The sequence below is a fragment of the Sesamum indicum genome, linkage group LG5 (genome assembly GCF_000512975.1).
Source record: "Sesamum indicum cultivar Zhongzhi No. 13 linkage group LG5, S_indicum_v1.0, whole genome shotgun sequence".
Taxonomy (NCBI): domain Eukaryota; kingdom Viridiplantae; phylum Streptophyta; class Magnoliopsida; order Lamiales; family Pedaliaceae; genus Sesamum; species Sesamum indicum.
This window is the reverse complement of record NC_026149.1, coordinates 5,626,842-5,649,018: the sequence shown is the minus strand read 5'-3', so window position 1 is coordinate 5,649,018 and position 22,177 is coordinate 5,626,842. Positions and strand designations below refer to the sequence as shown.

At 34.5% G+C, this 22,177-nt stretch overlaps 2 protein-coding genes across 4 annotated transcripts; both read left to right on the top strand.

Annotated features, from left to right (window-relative positions):
• Positions 44-4,820, top strand: LOC105162108 (trihelix transcription factor ASIL2). 2 transcript variants are annotated; one of them, XM_011080049.2, is made up of 2 exons: positions 44-1,097; positions 4,185-4,820. In XM_011080049.2, exon 1 carries the CDS (start codon positions 164-166, stop codon positions 1,064-1,066), a length of 903 nt encoding a protein of 300 aa, XP_011078351.1. In that variant the 5' UTR covers positions 44-163; the 3' UTR covers positions 1,067-1,097; positions 4,185-4,820. The 2 variants fall into 2 exon arrangements, with proteins under 2 accessions (XP_011078351.1, XP_011078350.1); XM_011080048.2 differs by having other exon boundaries at positions 45-1,105.
• On the top strand, positions 6,425-21,899 carry LOC105162107 (DNA mismatch repair protein MSH7). Of its 2 annotated transcripts, none has more exons than XM_020694087.1 (17): positions 6,425-6,794; positions 7,195-7,747; positions 8,327-8,431; positions 8,564-8,619; positions 10,191-10,257; positions 11,176-11,271; positions 11,451-11,579; positions 11,670-11,703; positions 11,793-11,840; positions 12,344-12,534; positions 12,623-12,749; positions 12,829-13,106; positions 13,966-14,160; positions 15,484-15,879; positions 15,974-16,070; positions 20,218-20,345; positions 21,189-21,899. In XM_020694087.1, exons 1-17 carry the CDS (start codon positions 6,574-6,576, stop codon positions 21,663-21,665), a joined length of 3,198 nt encoding a protein of 1,065 aa, XP_020549746.1. In that variant the 5' UTR covers positions 6,425-6,573; the 3' UTR covers positions 21,666-21,899. The 2 variants fall into 2 exon arrangements, with proteins under 2 accessions (XP_020549746.1, XP_011078349.1); XM_011080047.2 differs by having other exon boundaries at positions 6,426-6,794; positions 8,336-8,431.

Sequence of the window (22,177 nt, the reverse complement as noted above, 5' to 3'; positions counted from 1 at the left end):
AAGTGTTTGCATTTAGCCCTTAAAATAGCAAAGACCTATACTATCAGCTAATATATTAAACGCGGACGTTTCTGGCAACAAGTTCTCTTCCCCAGGTTCAGTTCTTCAATTTCTTGGATAGAAACAAAACACAGAAGAACTTTTCAAACAAAACCCTACTTCGATGAGAAACCCCAATTCCTACACTTACAGAACCCACAATGGAATCCAATTTGAAGACAGTGATTCTGATGAAAACGAAGAGAAGAACCCAGATCAGAGCTACACCCAAAACGGGAATTTTTACAATTATGAGGATTCCAAGAGGCACCCTAAGAAGAGAAAGCTTGAGTCTTGCGTTTCCAATTATGAATTCGCTCCTCGGAGGGATATTTGGAATGAAGAGGAGAGCTTTGCGCTATTGGAAGCGTGGGGAGAGAGATACATGGAGTTGGGTTGGAGGAGTTTGAGGGCAGAGGACTGGGCTGAAGTGACTGAGAAAGTGTTGGAGATGAGTGGAGTTGAGCGGACGGAGGTTGAGTGCAGAAACCAATTGGACGTGCTGAAGAACAAGTACAAGAAAGAAAGGGCCAAAGTGGAAAGTGGGCATGGGAGCAAGTGGGTGTATTTCAAGAAAATGGATGCCTTGTTGAACACAAGCACAAGAGGCCATTGTGGGTTGGGCTGTGGGGTTGATTCGGGGGAGTATGTGTTTATGAACCCACGAGTGTACTTGGACAAATCTAATGTGTTAGATGAAATGAGGGATAGTCCGGGGCAATCTGATGAGGATAATGAGGATGATCAGGATGAGGATTTGGGAGCCCACAAGGAGGATGATGGGGAGTCTGCTAGATTGTTGGCAGATTCCATTCAGAGGTTTGGAGATATATATGAGAAGATTGAGGAGAGTAAGAGGAAGCAAATGCTGGAGTTGGAGGCAATGAGACAGGATTTTCAGAGAGAGTTGGAGTTGCAGAAGAAGCAGATATTCGAGCGTGCACAGGCTGAGATTGCTAGAATAAGGGAAATGGATGATGAGGAGGATGATAACACTGATACTTCTGTGGAGAATCTTGGAGATTGATGCAAGAATTTGGCTCAATGATTCATATGAGGTATTCTGGTATGAAGGAAAGCTGACTCCCTTATTGAATGGGAATGTAACTAATGCTCTTTTGTTTATTTCTGATGTCCTTTCAGTTTCCTGTTCAGTTGGTTGCTTTCTTGGTTTCGTTTACTTGTATTCTTTATGGTCGGGTTGTCTATCATGCTTAATGAAGTTCATAAATTATGATTATTGACTTTGTTTGACATTTCTAGGCAAAAGGTGTTATAGTAATACAACTCATAATGGTTCTCATCTTGAGGTAGTAGATACATGATGTCAATATTCTTAATACATTTTTTTTCTATATACAGAAGATTGGTGTGTAATTCTTAGCCAACTACAGGTGGATCTCTGACTATTTTGTATAAAAGCATTGGTTGACCACTTGTTGATATCATCAAGACAATGCTCTTTGACAAGTTGCATAGTTTTTTAAAATTTTGAGTATATTAGATGGTGCTCTCTTTGTTGTCTGCGATATAGAGAAATCTTTAAATTAGTCACTAGGTGAGGATTAATTTAATGAACAGACATTATTTGTCTTGTTCTTACTTTTTCCTTTCATAGAGAACTTTGCAAGTTATAAATATCATCAATCAATTGCCTTAATATATATCTGGTTAAATTACTGAAATAATGTCTATCAGAACCCTTGGCAATAAACATAGTATACCTTGGATATTGAAATTATAGATAAGTTGTCCAGTGACAAGTAATTGTCATCCGTGAAGAAAATTAATACACATCGTATAATTATGATGTAAGTAGTGGAAATACCAACCTCAAGAATCTTTTACATGGCTCGAATTAGAAACAAATTTGACTTGATATACCTCGTCCAGTAAGGATTAATATCTTTCTTCATGTCCTTCAAAAGAAGGCAACCAACCAGTGTCGTCTCTATGTTCCCATATTAAATCCCCATGAGTTCTTTCCTGGTTCCCTCAGGATAGCTTGTTGTCTTTGATATGGTGAAATTTTTCTGTGTTCTGTCTGGACTGAAGGAAAATATCACTAAGGGGAGATATATATATATATATATATATATAAATGTATTTATGATGGAATAGCATGAATTTATACGTCATTTCAGATGCTTTTGGCTCTAATTCATTTTTTCAACTAATGAAAAGATGGCAATCTTTGTCTTATATATTAATTTGGATTTTGGATAAATAATTATAATCTATTAACTATTCGTCATGTTTGTGAAAGGAAGGCAACCATTGTCTTCTTCTAGGTCCACAATTTAACGTACAAATGAAAGCATGAGTTCTTTTATTGGTTCTCCTTAAGATTGCTTGCTTAACTTTTTATCGTGAAAGATTCCTCTATATGGAGCACACAGAATTACACCCCACTTCAAACTCTTTTTTGCTCCATCCATCTTATCAATTGATGACAAGATGGACTCAGTCATAGTCTTATTTATAAATGTGATGAATAACTAATTTTTAAACTTATCATGTATGTAATTATCCTGAGTGTTGAAATGACTAGATTGCAACAAGAAAGAACGTCCCGTATATAATCAGGGTAAAGTACGTCCGTACCCCTGAGGTTTGCATAATTACAGAAGTCCCTTCTTAGCTCGAAATCACACTTACATCCCTTGAAGTTTGTAAAGCCTTATAAACAGAAACAGAAAATAACGAAAAGAAAAATGGCCTTCTAGAGCTCCAATGAAAGATAAAAAGTTTTAAATAATATTAAATCCAAATGATAAATACCTTTTGAACCCAAACCTAAGCATAGTTATAGGGTTTTTTGTAAATAATAAAAAGATAATGTCATTTCGTAATATTTTTAACCGTTCACGTCTTGATTACAGAAATCAACTATTTATTTCTTATTTGATTTATAGAATGGTCCAGATTTAAAAAGTAAATATAACAGAATGTATGTAATAGAATTTGCACCATATTTACATCTCTAGGATATAAAATTTATTTCATTGATATTAATATATATAAGTCTTCTATTTTTATTTGTAATAGTAAGGTATGTAATATGTGTAATGATCTATATATATATCCATCCCCCACAATCCACCTATTCCTGACCAAGCTCCTGTTATACTTTGCATATTCTTGTATTATTATAAATTTTTAAAGTTATATATATGAATGAGCATATATTTTATATTACTAATTTTTTTAACTAAGATTTCTTTATGTTTTTATATATAATAAACTTATACTTTGTATTTTTCTATATTGTATTTACTTTTTTTATATATTATTGAACATTCTTATATAATTTATATTCATACATTAAAATATATGCATAAATGTGTACTTGATATTTGATAGTGTGGACATATTTGTATCTATTTGTGTGTATAAATTCTCAGATTTGAGTAAGTGCTGGATTTTCCATCAACCATTAAGCAAGCATGTTTTTAGCTGTAGAGTGTATATTAGGAATTGACACTGTTCTTTTTCCATTCTCCTCTTTTATTGAATCCCTTGGCTCTCGATGTTTGCTGTAACCTCAAATGAATATGTGAGATCATGCCATTTCACAAAATAGCACATGCTTTTGCCGATCTCAAGGGAATATTTGGAACAGAGCCAACCCCAACATCAGGTAGGCAAAGTTGGAAAAAAGCAGAGTACCCAAAATGCTGTTCTTTCTCATAGTTTTGACCGAGTTATTTTCAAATGAATCAGTTAGGTATGGATGTAGATATCGTGTGTGGCTTGCCAGTTATATTTGTTCAGATACACAAAATGTTAAATTGCCCTCTTCTTTAACTTCTATAACTTTGTGACCAATATATGGAATATCTTAGTTGACTCAGTCCATTTGATCTGTGAATTGAATCAGTTGTACCCTCATTCAGTGTGTTGGGTAACTTGGCCATGTATACATTTTATGCATAATTTTTTCTTATGTAACTAAAAATGATTCTGCAGTTCTAGATATGATCAATAATTTTCTACTTTACCCTGTTCATACTAATAGGTTATGATGAAATGGTCTACCTGTTTGACTATATCTTCATATAGTAGCTTGTTAATTTGTGGGCATAATTGGTGGCATAATTCATGTCCTTTCTTCCATGACGTGGCTGATTTTTCCTATTTCACAGTCTACAGAGAACTGTGACTTTTCTCACTTGTTGCTCGAGATTTTGGAGGAGAAGATGACAAGTAAATATTGCTTGCAATTGTATGAAAGTACTTTCCTTGCACTGACCATGATCAGGGCCAGACTCTAATGCAGGCGACATCAATATAAATGGTAGTAGATGGTGGGTGATGTTGGCATTTGCCTGCCAACTTATCAGGTGCATCGTTCCTTTGTGCCAATATGTGCGTTTATGTTTCGTTACTGAAACTTTTTGTTGCCCTTCTGCATAATCCCCTGGCGGACCTTTTTGTTGCAAATTTGTATCAATAATTCCAGGGGTTTTTTACTTTGAATCTAGCAAACCACTGAAAGTGCATGGTCAGAGTTGGAAAAGTGGCACAAACACGTTGGTTTGGTTCTATGCTCTCAGTCTAATTATTTTTTTGACCATAAGCTTTTGTGTGACGTGGAATGTCTGAGAACTGATTCATTGTGCTTCTGCTAGTTAGTAAGTTATGTTCCATACTTGGCTTCCGCACAGGTAATTTACATTATATTTGTAATGTAATTATTTTCAAACCTTCAAACTTTGGAAGATTTGGGAACACTTTGGAGGTGAAACTATGAGGAATGCAACTCTATCTGATTTCATTTCGATCTTTTGTGTGTATTTTGGTTAGTGTTTTTCCCCAACAAAAGAAAATGTGATTACACCAATTACATAGTAATGTTGACTTGTAGTATTAACCTCTTCACTGTGAAGAGGTTAATATAATGTGCTCTTTATGAGTTAAATAATATTGGGTTGAGAAATATTTAATTTATTTGGCTTCCTCCAAAATGGATTGGATTTTTATTGTAAATTATCACACATTGTATGTGTAAAGATTACATTATCTATTCTATTAAGGAAAGATTTGTACACATAAGTGTACATATTGAATGCAGAAGGAGATGTAATACGATTTGAAATAAAAACTTCAATCCAACTTCAAAAAAGGGTGCAGCAAATACATTTTTTGTCCTCGAATATGGTCATTAATGCAATTTTGGTTTTTAAATAATTTAAGATGCAATTTTGGTGTTCAAATTTGAACTTTTTTGGCAATTGGTGTGAAGTAGAGTTGTCTTCTCTTTGTTCTTGAATAATCTAGATTCATGTCATGTGCCAAATATTTCAATGACTTTTGATATGTTGATTTAGAGCCTATAATTTCTTTAGAACGATATGTTTGATAGTTTATATAACACTATGAAGTATTTTATAATTGTTTTCGGAAAAGGTTTTAGAAGATCAAAAAAATAAGATTATAGGAGTTTATAAGCTCCTAAGGAAAAAAAGAAAAGGAGTTTTTTTAAATTATTTTTAAAATCTTGACAAGCTTGTTTACATTAATCACAAAGTTATCATTAATTAATCTTATAATTCTGTCTTTTAAATTTATTAACACTACGGCCATGGTTGGATCGAATAATTTGGATTGGGTGAATAGCAATTTATTCTCATGTGATATTGAAAATGAGCACACTACCTTCTTATGAAAAAATTATAGCAATTTACCCCTTATACTTTTTAAAATGAAGCAACTTACCTCCTTATACATGGAGGTAAATTGCTTCATTTTAAAAATCATAGGGGGGTAAATTATTGTATTTTTAAAAATATAAGGAGGTAAATCACTATTTATTTTTTCATAAGGGGGTAATTTGCTCATTTGCGATATTATAAGGGGGGCTGCTTGCATTTTTCCCTATTTGGATTAGAAATAGATTTAGAGGAAGGATTAAATGAATTCATATTAGATGGATTTTTAAAAAATCCGTCACTATGTTACAAAATATATCCAAAATGGGAATTCAAGAATTTGTAATTCTTTGCAACACTGAATCATCCAAGCAAGTTCAATGGTTGTGCTGTTATGAATTTGAAATTCTTAAGTTCAAATTCATCGATACAACTATAATATCAAAGATTTGTTTTTAAAATAAAATTTGACGTCTTATAATATAACCCTCTCAATCGGATTGGCAATAATTATGGTTCATTAGGCTTCATTCTCCTTATTTTTTTTTATTTTTTTTGAGGACTCTTAAGCCTGAGCTGATGACTCGATGGTAAATGCGGTGGCAGATCACAGTTAGGCCAGAGATTGGGCCCATTGACACCCCCATGACCTATTTTTAAATATGTAATGCCTTTATAACAATTATATGCATAAGATTTAAGCTCTTCATTCTTCGAAAAATCGGAAATATTTTGAAGTTAAAATACAAAATGAATTTTAAAAAAGAATAAAAGTTGAATCACCCCCCACCCCACCCCACCCCTACGCTGCCAAATACTTCCATTTGGCGCCAATTCTCTCCTTCCGCACATCGCCGGCCACTTCCGCCCTACGGCTATCAAAATGCAGCGACAGACATCAATACTTTCCTTCCTCAGGAAACCCGAATCCTCTTCCAGTGGCAAACCCATCGTTCTCGATGCTTCCGATGAAGAAATTAAAGGAACCGACACTCCACCCGAGAAGGAGCCGCGTCGGGTATTCACCGATAGCCGCCCTTCGTTATTCTCCAGCATTAGGCACAAGTTCGAGAAAGTCGACAACAGTAAAAACACGGAGTCTAGGTGCTTCCTCTTTCCAAACATCAGAAGCATGAGCAATGTTCAGGCAGTTTGTGATATTTTAATTTTATTTATTTGTGAAATTTTGATAGAAGATAATAATTCCTTGCACATTCTATAGCACCATCGCTTCGTTCTGTATGCTTCCATTGAGTGCTCTTGCATATCTAATTTCCTACAAAATTCGTATTGTGGATACTGAAAATTCAAGTCTGCAGACGAGGGTTCTATTCCGTGCAAAAAAAAATTGAGTGTACCCGTGGGAAAAACTGTAGTTACGGCGTTGGTAGTCTAAAATTTTAAGATGAAAGTAGTGATTATTTCCCAATTTAATGAAGTAATTTCCAGCATGCACAGGTTCATACTGAAGAAGAATTTGTTCCTCTTTTGGTGTAACATGCAGGTGCAAAGAGGATAATACTTCTACTGTTCGGTCTCTTCTGCTGCAATCTGACGGACCAGAAGATCTGAGCAACCTATATTTAGTGCCCAAGCAACACAACAATCAAAGCCTACTTAATAATAGCAGAACAATGAGTTCTGAAAGGGATAGCCGGAATTCATTTCTAACCACTTCTGAGGATGATGTTCTTGGGCCAGACACACCAGGCACGAGACCTCTTGTACCTAGGTTAAAGAGAGTCCAGGAAGATATTTCTAATTTCGAGGACAAGGCTGATTTTTCTTTACCAGATAACAAGAAGAGAACAAAATTTCTGCAGGGTTCCGATGTTTTAAAGAAAAATGGTGAGAAGGACTCTGAAACAATTAGCAAGTTTGAATGGCTCCATCCGTCTCGAATCAAGGATGCCAATGGAAGAAGGCTAATGGACCCTCTTTATGATAAGAGGACACTTTACATCCCTCCTGATGCTTTGAGAAAAATGTCAGCATCTCAAAGGCAATATTGGAATGTCAAATGCAAGTATATGGATGTGGTCCTGTTCTTTAAAGTGGTCGGTCTTTGTTTTATTGAGTTCTTTTCTCTTCTTTCTGAAACCTTTCCTTACTGACCAATAGTCTAAATCTCTGGTATGGGTCAGTGAATCATTTTACAGTCTCATGCAGATTTATCTTACTTCCGAAATTAACATCATCTAATGATTTTAGATGACTAGAGAGCATAGACTAGTAGAGAGTTGTTTTGCGTGGGAGTATTTGTAAGAATTCATGCCTAACCATGTAAAAATGGATACAAAATACTTATTCTTATAGCATAACATGGTTATATTCCATTGAACTGATAATAATTTATGTGATAGATAAAGGATATTTCATAAGGTGCATGTTCTCGATCTTACAACATGCGTATCAGTCATGAAGTTACAGATGAGGAAATAACTTTACACTGACATGGAGTGTAGTAATGCCATGGGTTTCTTTGTACTACATACATGAAATTTGTTTTCCTTTTTATTCTATGATATTTTCCTTTTCCTGTAATTTAGGACTAGTATGTCAATATACTACTGATTGAAAAGTTATGTTTGATGCTGTTATCTTTGTATTGCTAATATTTACATTAACATTATTAGATAATACAGGGAAAATTCTATGAGCTCTATGAATTAGATGCTGAAATTGGTCACAAGGAACTTGATTGGAAAATAACACTAAGTGGTGTGGGGAAGTGTCGACAGGTGAGCTTGGATTATGTTTTATGCTTATTTATACATGAATATGCATACGTGCACACGTTCGCTTGTGTTCCATATACATTGACCCTTGTCCTTATCGGTGATCCTTTTACAAGTTGTTAATCCTTTCTGTAGGTTGGTGTATCTGAGAGTGGAATTGATGATGCTGTTCAGAAGTTGATAGCACGTGGGTATGAGAACTCTCCTTGCAATTTGATTACTTTAGAGAAACTTCAGCTTAGTTGAAGAGAATCGGAATTTGATATTTACTAGCTATGCTTCAGAACTCGGGTTTTTTTTTTCCTTCTTTCCTTCATTTTTCTAAAACTAATGAATAATCATATTTTAATTTTTTGGGTAAAACACTATGGGTATGGTGGATGGTTACACTCCTACATGTGTGCTGCTAAATGTAAGACGAAAATTATAATACGTTGCCATTGCGTGCGTTTCATCTCATCTCAATAAACTAATCCCTTTGTTTGGTTTTGTTTTAGGCCAATTTTCACAATGGGCCAAAAATGACTCCGAACATAGTGTATTAGAGGTCTTCAGTGGTTCAAAAGCAACTGAGACTTTCACTATAAAAATTTCAAAATCAACCAAGAACCTATCCCACTCCGCTTCCCATATTATTACATGTAAAATTACGTGACATCCACTGGAGAGGCATGATTTGACTTCTATAGTATTTTTTTCTCCTCAAAAAACAATATCAAGTATATTTTCATCCATTTTAAACACTTTTCAACCACTGTCAAGGTATGATTCATCATTTTCAGTAAATTTTATCCCTTAAAAATAATACAAAAATATCATAATCAATTTTCTACAAATTTTAAACCTCTTTAGAAACAATACCAACCACTCATTACATTCCCCAAAACAAACTACAAGCTTTTCAAACCCAAACTCATTTTCTCAAACCTTTCAAAACTTACTTGAAAACCACTCAAACAAAGTGAATGAGATGAGACGGGTTTAGATGAGATGAAAACAAGTTTTGAATGCATTTGGATGTGAGAGAGAAGTATCATAGTTATAGCTTATTTGATGTGTAAAAGGTGTTAGGTAAAATACCAAGATTTTTTTTTCTTTTACAATAGTGAAATGTATTCCAGATATATTGTAGAAAAAAACAAACATATATTTGGATGAATTTCATGAGATGAGGCGAGATGGGATTTTTCTCAGAAGCAATCAGATCCATAAACTTACAATTTTTGGGAGGTTCACAAGCTTCTCCAAAATTTGAATGCTTAATATGCCATCTCCAATATACTGCTTTTGCTAAATGAGCACAGGCCTAACGAAAGTTCGCAGTGGCATTAGAAACAATAGTTGACAGTCACGTTTTAGAACTTCTGTCTTGCACTTTAAGTACAGCACTTATTGCTTCTTGTAAACCAATATGAAATCATACCTGTAGATGCACTTGCATTTGCGCTCCTCATGTTTGTTGTAGTAGAACACGACTAGCACAACTGTAGCAATAGCTTGCAACTTCCCTGCAATCATTGGAACTGTTCCCCTTTTATTACTGTCTTTGTCAACTGCACTCGATAATGCTTATAGCAGAACATCAATAACTGACATCACAAAACAGCACCATAAGTGGTGCCGCATCACTTTATTGATTTCTTGATGGTCCTTTACTTCTATAAGTTTTCCATAGGTTGTGTGATTTTAACTCAATTCAAGTACTTAGTATGAGTATACTTTTCTGATTTAAATGGTGATAAGCTAAGTACATTTCTGAAAGGTACAAGATTGGTCGGATGGAACAATTGGAGACATCTGAGCAAGCAAAATCTAGGGGCTCTACTTCCGTAAGTTCAGCATGAGTTTCTGACTGTACTTGTTATATCCACCTCTTGGAGATTGGTGATTTTCATTGTTCAATTATTGTGTAATGAGGTGAACATGTTTTAATTTCTACACTGTGTTAGAAAGGAGTGGGGGATAATTTAATGTCTACTTTGTATTGTAGCTTTTGACTCTAAAAGTGTTCGGAATGCAATAACGCCCAAATTTTAATATGAAAATAACACTGTGTTTAATACTTATGATGTCATGGATTCATCCAGGAAGCAGGTGCCTTTTCTTAATTTCAACTTTTCCACAAATAGGGCAGAATTGGGGTATGTTCGGCAGGGCGTGGGCAGCCTGGGGGGTTCGGGGATAGGTTGCTGGGTTCCTACCTATAACGCGATGGAGATGCTTCAAAAAGTTGACACATATCTGACGTGCCACTTGACTTGCTCTCCAGATGTTTTAGATGCAAAGAGTTCTTTTAATTTTTTTTAGGAAGATATGTTATATAGTATCACATAAACTACCAGTAAGATAGTTCTCTGTCATTTAAAGTCTTTCGTTTGTTCGAGAATAGTTTATTAATCATAATTGTAAATTTTCAGCATCATCACCAATATTAACTTTTTTCCTCTGTACTCGCACCGATTTTTCCAGACAAATCTTTTGCCAATTATATATTTGCATGTCTGTATGTACATAATAGCATATTTATATATATGAACAGTGGCGTCAAAGCCAAATTGCGTCCTAAATTTTTTTATAGGTGTTCGTCGTGTCCATGTCTGTAAATCATAGAGTCCTACTTGTCTTATGCTATCTCTATTTGCATATGGTGTGTTTCTCAAAAGGAGCAGATCATTATACCATCCACTATCTATGAAGCACTTTGTAATTACCTGAGGCATACAATGATCAGCAAGATGGTTTTCCAGGTTATTCAGAGAAAGTTGATTCATGTAATTACTCCTGCAACCTCATGTGAGGAAAATATCGGGCCTGATGCTGTCCATCTTCTTGCCATAAAGGAGGTTGATTCAATGTTTTTGCCTTTCTTCTATTTGCTGATACATCATGCATATCTGCCATGAATAACAATGCAAGGTCATGGATATTGAATTTGATATATTGTAAATACATGAAACACCAACCTGAAGATTGGCATAAAATTATGATTAGTGATTCTGTAATGTTGCCTTTTTGCATTTAGGATTCCCTGCTAAAGAATGGATCAATTTCATTTGGGTTTGCATTTGTGGATTGTGCTGCATTAAAATTTTGGATTGGTTCTATCAGTGATGATGCTTCATGTACAGCATTGGGGGCCTTGTTGATGCAAGTATGCTCTTATATCTTTTCTTTTGTTCCAATACCTGTGAATATGTATTTATCATAACATAATGCATATTGCTTTGATCATTATCCTTAGGTGTCACCAAAGGAGATTATTTATGAAAGCCGAGGTAAAACTGTTTTTACAGATTGAACGTTGTGGTTTTCCTTGTAATGTTATGAATGATTCTCATGGCCGCTATCTTGATGTCCATTATAGGGCTGAGTAGAGAAGCTCATAGAGCACTTAAAAAGTACACTTTGACAGGTGAGGGTACTATAAATCCATTTAATTGCACACTTATAATGCATATTTTCTGCTTTAGCTAATTCAGTTTTCCTGCACAAACTTAATCTTTTCCTTTGAGAGGGTTTAATGTGTATATTTGGTTAATATAAAACTATTGATCTCTCTGTCTCTTCTTGTCTTGTGTGGTGCTGAATCTGTATGGTGCCCGTTTTCAGATACTATCTTTTCGTTTGAATTGTCTTGCGTCTTGAGCAGAAAAAGTTTCTCAACCTTCCTCTTAAAGAAAATTGACTATCTATAGTATTTACTCATGTAACTTTCTCTCTCTTGTTGGAACATGGAACTGAATATTATGTGAGTAGAATTTCCAGACATGTTCAGTTCATCTTTTGTGGTCAGTATTGACAATGTTGCATGACAATTTTGGCTTCCTAGTAGAACAGGCCTTCAAACTTCCTGTTGAACAGGAATAGGTATCAGTGCCAGTAGGAATTTTGTATAACCTAATAATATTTTTGTAGGATCAACTCCATCCCAGCTAAATCCATGGGATACTTTTGGTGAAGCCTCGGAAGTTAGAAATATCATTGAGTCCAGTAGATACTTCAATGGGTTTTCTGATTCCTGGCATCACATCTCTGATGGAGCTATGCTTGGTGATCTTGAGTTATGTGCTCTGGGGGGACTTATTAGTCATTTATCGAGATTGATGGTAAATACATGTACTTTGAATTTGAACTGTGTGTTAAAATTGAAAATTTTGGTGGTTTTCCATTGATTAGCAATCTGTATTTGTTCAGTTAAATGATGTGATTCGCAACGGGGATATTTTGTCTTATGAAGTCTATAAAGGTTTTCTCAGAATGGATGGGCAGACGCTGGTAAATTTGGAGATCTTCAGTAATAATGCTGATGGTGGTCCATCAGGCTAGTAACTTCATTTGTTATTATCTCGCTCCCTGCTTTCTCTTTACGCATGTGAAATAATAGTGTAATACTGTTTTAGGCACTCTGTACAAATATCTTAATAATTGCATAACATCATCTGGTAAGCGGCTCTTAAGGAACTGGATATGTCATCCTCTTCAAGATGTTGAGAAAATTAACAACAGGCTTGCTGTGGTTGAGGAGCTGATGGCAAATCCAGAAATCATGCTACTCATTGCCCAATCGCTTCGCAAGCTTCCGGATTTGGAAAGGTTGCTTGGACGCGTGAAGTCTAGCTTTCAGTCCTCTTCTGTGATATTGTTGCCCTTAATTGGCCAAAAAATACTGAAACAGCGAGTAAGATCTTTTTTCTTTAGATTGAAGCTTCTTGGACTGCATCTTTGTGTTCATCGCATAGCTGAATTGGCAAAAAGTGATTTAATTTTGCTTCCTTTATCCAATTCTTCCTGTCAATTTCTCTTTTACATGAAAAGTTGCCATGAGGAAGTTCTTATATGTTTTAACCTTATACTGTCTTTTGATGGGAGTCAACGCTATGCTATCCTGTTCATTTGCCTCTAATCCTGGGTTGACAGCTGCAGGGACTTTTGTTGCAATATAGTTACTTTAATAGCATTTTACCTAAATCCCTCTAACTGTTCAGTAAAATCTTGGAGAGAGAGAGACCTATACCTGTGATTGTTGTTAAGTGTAGTAATGTTATACCATATCCACAATTCAACACATTCAACTTAGTTATCAAGAAGCTGCTTTCCTTATTCATAGAAACAATGCAATTATCTTGAAATTTTGAACATGACTGATGACTGTGCGGAAATGTCAATCTAACTCAGTTTACTCTGTCCATGTATTGTTTGATCATTCTGCAATTTAATTAAAGCTACTAACACTATCTTGCTTATGTATGACACATCATGCCTTGAAATAAAGAAAGGCATATACCTTTTATTGACAGAAAATTACTGTGAGAAACATTCGTCATGCCAGTGAGATGTGTTGTTAGGTGTAGCATATGCACAATTAGTCGCATTTCGACTGTCATCCAAAGCTGCTTTCCGAGATGAATCTAATGCAATCTGTTCTGTCCATCTATTGTATGATGCATGCTGCATTTTAATTAAAGCTATTTTATCTAGCATGCATATGACACATCCTGCCTTGGGATAAAGAGAGGAAAATTGTCTATGATCAACAGGTAAAAGTGTTTGGGTCCCTCGTAAGAGGTCTGCGAATTGGAATAGAAATGTTAATGCTTATGCAAAAGCATGGATTGTTGAGTACTTCGTTATCCAGAGTTGTATCCCTTCCTATGCTAAGTGGCAACGAGGGGCTTGATCAATCTCTTGCTCAATTTGAAGCAGCGATAGATAGTGACTTCTCCAATTACCAGGTGCGATTCTTTTGTTTCTGGACCAAGATGGACATTTGACATTTCTTATTTTGCACACGTGCTTGCATATGTTAATTGGGATCTATCTTTGTATCTTTTGTCTTCAGTGTTATACATAAACTATGTTTCTTACACAAAAGACTAGTTGTGTTTTGTGATACCTATAATCGAACCTTGGTCCATCTTGTAAACCTTCTACTGAAAATTGCTCTAATTTGATTAATAGAATTTGTTGGTTACGTCGCATGACAGAAGAATGAAAGTATTATATGTTCTATCCTCCAGAAATCAATGTAAGCTTGATGCTATATGGTCCTTGGATTTTAAAGGTTGTACTGCAAAATAAAATGCACACACTAATAGCTGGAATTTTATAATATACAAGAGGATGAACTAGAAGATAGGAGAGAAATAACCTTGGTTATTCCCTATGCTAAAGTAAAATGATTGCTTTAAGGCTTTCCAAGAATGTCTCTTGGATGTATATTGTCATGATTGCAATAGTAGAATTGATCACTCAAATATATATAGGGATTATAACTACACTGCGAATAGAGGGATTATAACTACACTAGGAAATGTGAGGAATCCCCATGGGCAAGGATTCCTAAGCTAATGAATTCCCAATCAAATTCCAATGAAAAAGATTTGGAAATATGAAAATAGTCACATGGTGGTAAAATATTGGACGTGATTAGTTTCCTTGGGAACCACCAACTAACCCTAATTGATGAATTAACAACATGCTACTGAAAGAGCTAGCAACAGTGCTCTCTTTAATTAGTGTTTCCAAACTTTTTCTTGTTTTCATCATCTACAATAAACTTTCTGAGGGGGAGTTCCTCAGAACTGATGCTCAGATCTCCTTTATCTTGAAGCACTCCAAGATTCTCCACTCCATCTCTTAAAAAGATCTGACATTTATAGGTTCACTTCTCACACGGAACTATGACCTTTTACATTGTTGCACTGGTATCTTAGGTTTTCACTAGCAATGGTGAATGGTCAATGCCCCTTCTTTCTACTGGCTTTTGTGAACCAATTTTCCCATTAGCCAACATAACTAACTTTGGTCCATGTAGGTTTACATTAGCCATTGAAGCTGTAAACTTTTATGGATTAGTACTGCCTCAAACTGAAGCCTCATAAGTAATGCTTGAGAGTTGCCTAACTGAATCATCTCTCTATCTTTGACGATACTTCTTCATGTAATTGTTTTTGTAAGTGTAATTTGTTATTATCCTTCAGTGACTCTGTGTTTCTTGGGAAAGAAAAAAAAACTCAATTACATATGATTTACATCCTTTTCTTTTGTGGTTACAGGACCATAATGTTACAGACTTGGAGGCTGAAACACTATCTATTCTGATTGAGTTGTTCACTGAGAAGGCGACCCAATGGTCTCAAATGATACATGCCATAAACTGCATCGATGTACTGAGATCTTTTGCTATTTCTGCAGTCTCTTCTTGTGGAGCAATGTGTAGACCTAAATTCACAAATTCTTTTGTGGAGACTATGTCCCCTACACTGCATTTAAAAGGGCTATGGCATCCTTATGCCCTTGGTGAGAATGGGGGGCTGCCTGTTCCAAATGATATCCACCTTGGAGGAGATGGAAGAACTCACAGCCCCTGCTCATTGTTATTGACTGGGCCTAACATGGGTGGGAAGTCAACCCTTTTACGGGCCACTTGTCTGGCTGTGATAATGGCTCAGGTTGGTTTGTTTTTTAAAACTGTTATGTTGTGCTGTTTTACGCTTTCTTGGTTTCTGAATTTTTGTCAGCATAACATCGATTTGTGTACCGCAGCTAGGCTGTTATGTGCCTTGTGAAAGTTGCACTCTATCAGTTGTAGACATCATATTTACTAGGCTTGGCGCAGCTGATCGAATCATGACAGGCGAGAGTAAGTTTTTAAATTAAATTCTATACCTTTTCATTACATCTATAAAATACAGATAGGTATAAATGCCTGAAATGCGTGCTGTGTTTGTTTTCATTGTGAAACTATGTATATGTTTGTTACTTAAATTTAGTTGCATATCTCAATTAAAATTATTATTAAATAACTACACTCAAATACTACAGTTGTTAGGTTTCTATAATAATAATTAATAAATAGCTATGGAACAAAGGATGGAGTCCAGTGTAGATATTCCATATCTATCCTTGAGAATGAGTTCTAGAAAATTTGGAATACCGGCAACAATTTATGGAGGAGTAATAGTTGAAATATAATCATTACAGAAGTAGGTTATTGTAATTTAAGCTTCTAGATTTAGCATTCACCGGCCTTTGATTTTTGATCCGTCGTGCCTTTCCTTTTATTGCTTTTTGTTTATCTAACCTACAAGTAGAAGTTTGTTTTTAGACAAATTCTCAAACATTGTCATTTTTTCTAGAACATTTATATTATTCTTAAACTTGTTTAATATAGTATATTTGAACTGTAAATGTTCAGTCACACATTTGTTGTTGCTTTATAAACCTTTTATGCTATTTTACTTCACCATATTTACCAAATTGCACTAAAAAACTAATGTGGTATTATTAGTATTATTCAAATGACAGATCTGTTGTGTTGGTTGATTTAAAAATTGTAAATGGCCACTTCTGTCCAGTCCACTAGCATGAACGAAATCGATCATTCAACTTTCTTTGGATCGATATCCAATCCATTTTCTGACTTGGCCAATTATTCAACCTCTGAAGAACAAATTAATGGCCTTCTGCAATTCCTTATACGTGAAAATTCTTACTCTTTTAAGAAGTAAGTTAGAATTGGAACAAAAAAATAATAGAAAATGCAATAGTTTTGATAATTTGATACATTTAAGCTTAAGAAAGAAAAACACTAAAGCAGTACATTCAAAATGTGTGCATATTAACTTATTTTCGAAATTAAAGCAGTTGGTATTTAGTATGGTTAATTGAGGTCAAACCGATACAGAACCCAGATGAAAGTAACCTAATAGGGTACAAAAATTATTTTGTATTGATACATATTAAATATTGGTTTATTCAATTAATCTAAAAATTCTATATTACACAAAATATGTGTTAAGTCATTTTTTTAAGCTCGAACTAACATGTACTTTTTAAGTTTATGAATTTTTCCATAAAAATTGTATCAAACACATTGTATATGTGATGCTTAAAATATTAAGTTGTGTATAATTTGCACTTCTCTTCCTATTTAATGTTGCTTTGGAGCTATTTTCCGTTTTAAATTTTAAGTTCAATTAGAAAAAATCACTCCAAAAAGATAATACAACAACGACGTAAGATAGTATTTATTTGTTCTTAACTTGCTCCAGTCCAAATTATAAGAAATGCAAGGGTGGGTTTATCCTTATATTATGATACGAACTTTCTTCGTCCAAATTGAATGAGACCTTTAAGTTTATATATTGTGCATTTAGATGAATATGTTATAACAACTAAAACCTATTAAATAATACTAGAAATTATAGATAATCTTTATTGTTATTTCCAAAAAAATAGCCAATTTATTATTTTTATTATCAAGATATGCTAATAAACAGGACCAAATTTCAAAATAGACCTACTTAAGCTATTTTCAAGTTTGCAAGGTGTGAATCAATTACATTCTGAGTTAATTTATATTTCGGTGTCAAGCATATTTTTCCACATAATTCATCATCCGGTGAAGAGCATGTGCCATAATCAAATGAAAGGAGAATAGTGCTGAGATTAGGTAAAACAACTGCTATGATTACAAGAAGTGATGTAATATAGCTGCTCTCTTTTCTCTATTGTATTTATAATTAACTATATATTTTGTAATATTTGTAAAAGTATTTGTTACTTTATTTTTGATTTGTTATTCATTTACATCTTATAACATGATTAAAGGTGATCTATATCATTTGTAAATATACAGTTAATTGATGTCCACCTGTATATTCTATGAGATTAAGTAACTATTATTCATAAATTCTTTGCCAGTTAAGTGCACTTACACTGAAAGAATATCTGATCCTTTTTCTTACATCGAACATAAGTATTTTAAATTGGTCAAGAAGAATCGATTTTACATGAACGTCTCAACAACCATATAATGATTGTTTCAGTATTCAACTTGGCAAATCGAAAACAATGATGGGGACCAAGAAAAAAAACCCAGTTATTTCTAAACAATACACTCAATGACTATGTTTCTGTGCTATAGTATACTATTTACTTTTTCATTTGTAAATTCGAGAGCATGAACAGTTAAATGTGGTGTTCGTTTGTCAGATTAACATCTCATAAAACAAGCTATGTGAGTCTAAATATAATATTTTGATAAATTATGAAATCATGTTATGGGTGCTTTGCTTTGATTAAGGTGATTGTGCCATGTTATATAGTCTATTCATCAATAATTTTAGATGATTTCTTAACAAAAAAATTCTATACCAATAATATCAACTAAGATTTTGCACCACGTAATCCTTTGGACCTTGACATTTATTTCAACCACGTATGTTATTGATACGTGATGTAATTTTTTTGTTTGGTACAAAAAGGAAATATATGATATATGTTGTGTGGTGTATGGGAGGAAATTAAGGAAAACCGATGGAGGATTTGAGTGATATGGGATGGACGCGGTGGCCTTAAGAAAAATTATGTCACAAAAAGTCAAATATAGGATATTCATTTTATAGTTCTATGTTGAATTTTTAAATACTTCCTTTCAGACTTGGTGATCCTTAAAATTTTAATTATAACTACTAGTTTTACCATGTGAAGTCTTGAAGTTTTCTAGTAAACATAAAAGCCAAAACTTTTCAATAAAGAGCAAACATAAACATCATATACTTGCAGAACTCACAGAAAAGGTAAATGGTATCTGAGTTATGTTATACAGTGATTGTGACAACTTGGGTCTGAATAATATAACATCATCCTGAAGCAATTAGCATTGCGGGCATTATTAAAGTAATAATGTCAGGCATGTGTATGCATGCCAAAATACTCAATCAACCTTTGGCACCTGAATACAAACACTGCAGCAGTCAAGGTGCAAGCAGTTGAAGATTTATTTACTGTTGTTTCCCTTAAATTGGTGGAGTAAATTGGATTTGTGGTGCTGTTTCTTCTGCTTTTCTACCTATTCTGCTGTACTAGCTATTCTCTCTCCTTCCTCTCTACCTTTCTTCTTTCCTTTAGTTTTAGATACTTTCCACTTGCCAATATCTTACACAAACCATTAACTAGGGTGAGAATGTAAAGATGTATTATGTAAAGCTAAACAAATTTTGCAGAGAATTAAATTTGTCGTTTAGTAATGGTACTGCAACAAAAAGAAACTTGAAGAATATATTATTGAAGCACCCATTCTCAAATATATGGTGAGGGTATTAAGAACCGTATAGAAATCAGTAAAAATGTACCGGTCTACCCACCAAATATAACTATTCAAAAATAGGAAGATATGTATACCCTAGCAATCTCCTAATAATCTTCTAATAGGTACCATGAGGTAATTATGTTTTAGCATGTGATCAATTCTGAAGTTTAAGATTCCTATGCTTAAAAAAAAATTGAAATATTAGTATTAGCATGCCCGAGTAACAAAGACTCTAGACCTTATGGGGTTCAACCCGTTATTATCTCGCTCCATTCATCAGTCATCAATATCTTCCTCGCAGCAATCAACTTTACTAATTCTCTTTTCATACTCCCGACTCAACTCTACGAACAATTTCCCCATCAATGTTTTTTATGTATTGGGGCTGAATGTTGCTTCTCTGTTCTTTCTTTAATAAAAATATTGACATACATTGGTCTCAAGGAGTATGCCTGCTCCTCTTTACTGGAGATTAGGTGTTATTAGTCATGTCAAAAGTCAGACTGGATGGTTATGTCAGGCAAGGACTTTCAACGCCTATTTCTCTAACTTCTAATTCTGCATTTATCAGGGTTAATGTTCTTCTATGGTCAGTTGCATTCAAGAACTCCATGACATCTAAAATCCAGAACAGACATTATGAACAATGAAGTTTTCTTCTCATTTTTGGGATATGCATGCCTTCTTGTTGTAGGTACCTTTCTTATCGAGTGCATGGAGACAGCATCAGTTTTACGAAATGCTACACAGAAGTCACTTGTTCTTCTTGATGAACTGGGCCGAGGGACAAGCACTTTTGATGGATATGCTATAGCATATGCTGTGAGATGCCTTCTTCCCAATGTTTTAAGTTAACATATCTGCTAAGATATGTGCTTTAGGAATTGCTTTTCCATTCCTAAAATAGAGAGAAAAAAAATGGAGTTCCTGATATTTATTGCAATTTACTTCTTGTGGTACATATTGAATTGCTTCAGTCTAATATTTAATTTTTTTTTGCTTCATATGCTAATCATGATAATGCTTATGTGTGCATTATGTCTATCTATGTGTACTTATAGGTGTTCTGGTTGTATATGTATAGAGTAATCAGGATAATAAGGAAGTAATTATTCTTTTAAATTTAAAACTGTTTTGCTAAATGTTAGCTGCATGAATTTCCATTGCATGCAAAATTATAAGAAAACTTCCAATTTTGCTCCCTTATATTTTGCTAATCATAGTACCTTGGTAAGATTTTGGTGGGGGGTGGGGGATAGAGAGACGTAACTTGAATCCTATCTTTATGGGTGAGACATATTGGTTGCTGGTACTACACACAGAAAATCAAAATTAGTTAGAAGTTAAAAAGCTCATAAAGTTGTAAGTTTGCATTCAATTTTCTTTTACAAGGGCAAGAAATGTACTTTAATGTTTCAGCTTCTTGTTTCCACAGGGTAGGGCTTTGAGCAGCTTTGAATTAGGTCACAAAATATAACACATACATATATTCATTTAGTTATGTGGACCTAAACTTGTTGTCTTGAAATGTTTTAGTATTTTTGAACCATTATAAAAAATGATTTTCAGCTTAAGGAAGTCTATGGGCTTCTAAACAAATGTTGGTACTAACAAATTAAAATGAATGCATTATAATATAACTCAATGTTTGATTATTGTGTTTAGGTATTTCGTCATCTTGTTGAGTCAGTCAACTGCCGTTTGTTGTTTGCTACACATTATCATCCTCTCACAAAGGAGTTCGCTGCCCATCCTCTTGTACTACTGCAGCACATGGCCTGCTCTTTTGATTCTGCATCTAAATTGTCATCTCAAGTCGATCAGAAGCTAGTTTTTCTCTACCGACTCGCATCTGGAGCATGCCCAGAGAGCTACGGGATGAAAATAGCACTTATGGCTGGTATCCCAAGCTCAGTGGTTGAAGCAGCCTCAAAAGCTGGACAAGTTATGAAGGAAATGGTTGGAGAAAGTTTCAAGTCAAGCGAGCAAAGGGAGAACTTCTCCACGTTGCATGAAGAGTGGTTGAAATCTGTTCTATCTCTTTCAGAGACAGCGGAGGTTGACTTCGACAATGATGATGCATTTGATTCCTTAATTTGCCTGTGGCATGAGCTGAAAAGATCATGCAAAGAGATCACCTAAGGAAAAGGAAACATGCTCGTCGCGTTCTTATTTACTTTATTTTTCTGTGTTCTGCACTCTTATAGCTTGCTCTGCCAATCCAACTGTAAACATATTTTGGAATTCTAAATGTAAAGGGCATTTTGTTGTTCGAACTGGGTGAACATGTTTTCTCTGCTACACATAAAAGTAGTTGTAAGCGATCATGTGTATACATATACATGCGCTGGTGCACAAGAGCGCATACTTGTGTGAGACTGCGTGCTGAATCTTCATAAACAGGTAGCTTAGGATCATTCTGTATTATGCGTGGTTCTCTATCTGAGTGGTAACGAGCATGCAAGAAACTGAAAACCAAGTTAACAGAGTTGCAAGAAACTTGCTTTGGAATGACTATATCAGATTTACATGAAATTGTCCGGTTCATAAGGGCTTAGTATACGGTGCAACAACTTCTAAAATTTGCAAACTCATCAAATATGATAGTAATTTATCACTAAATTAAGACATGATAACAGACATAACGCGAATTC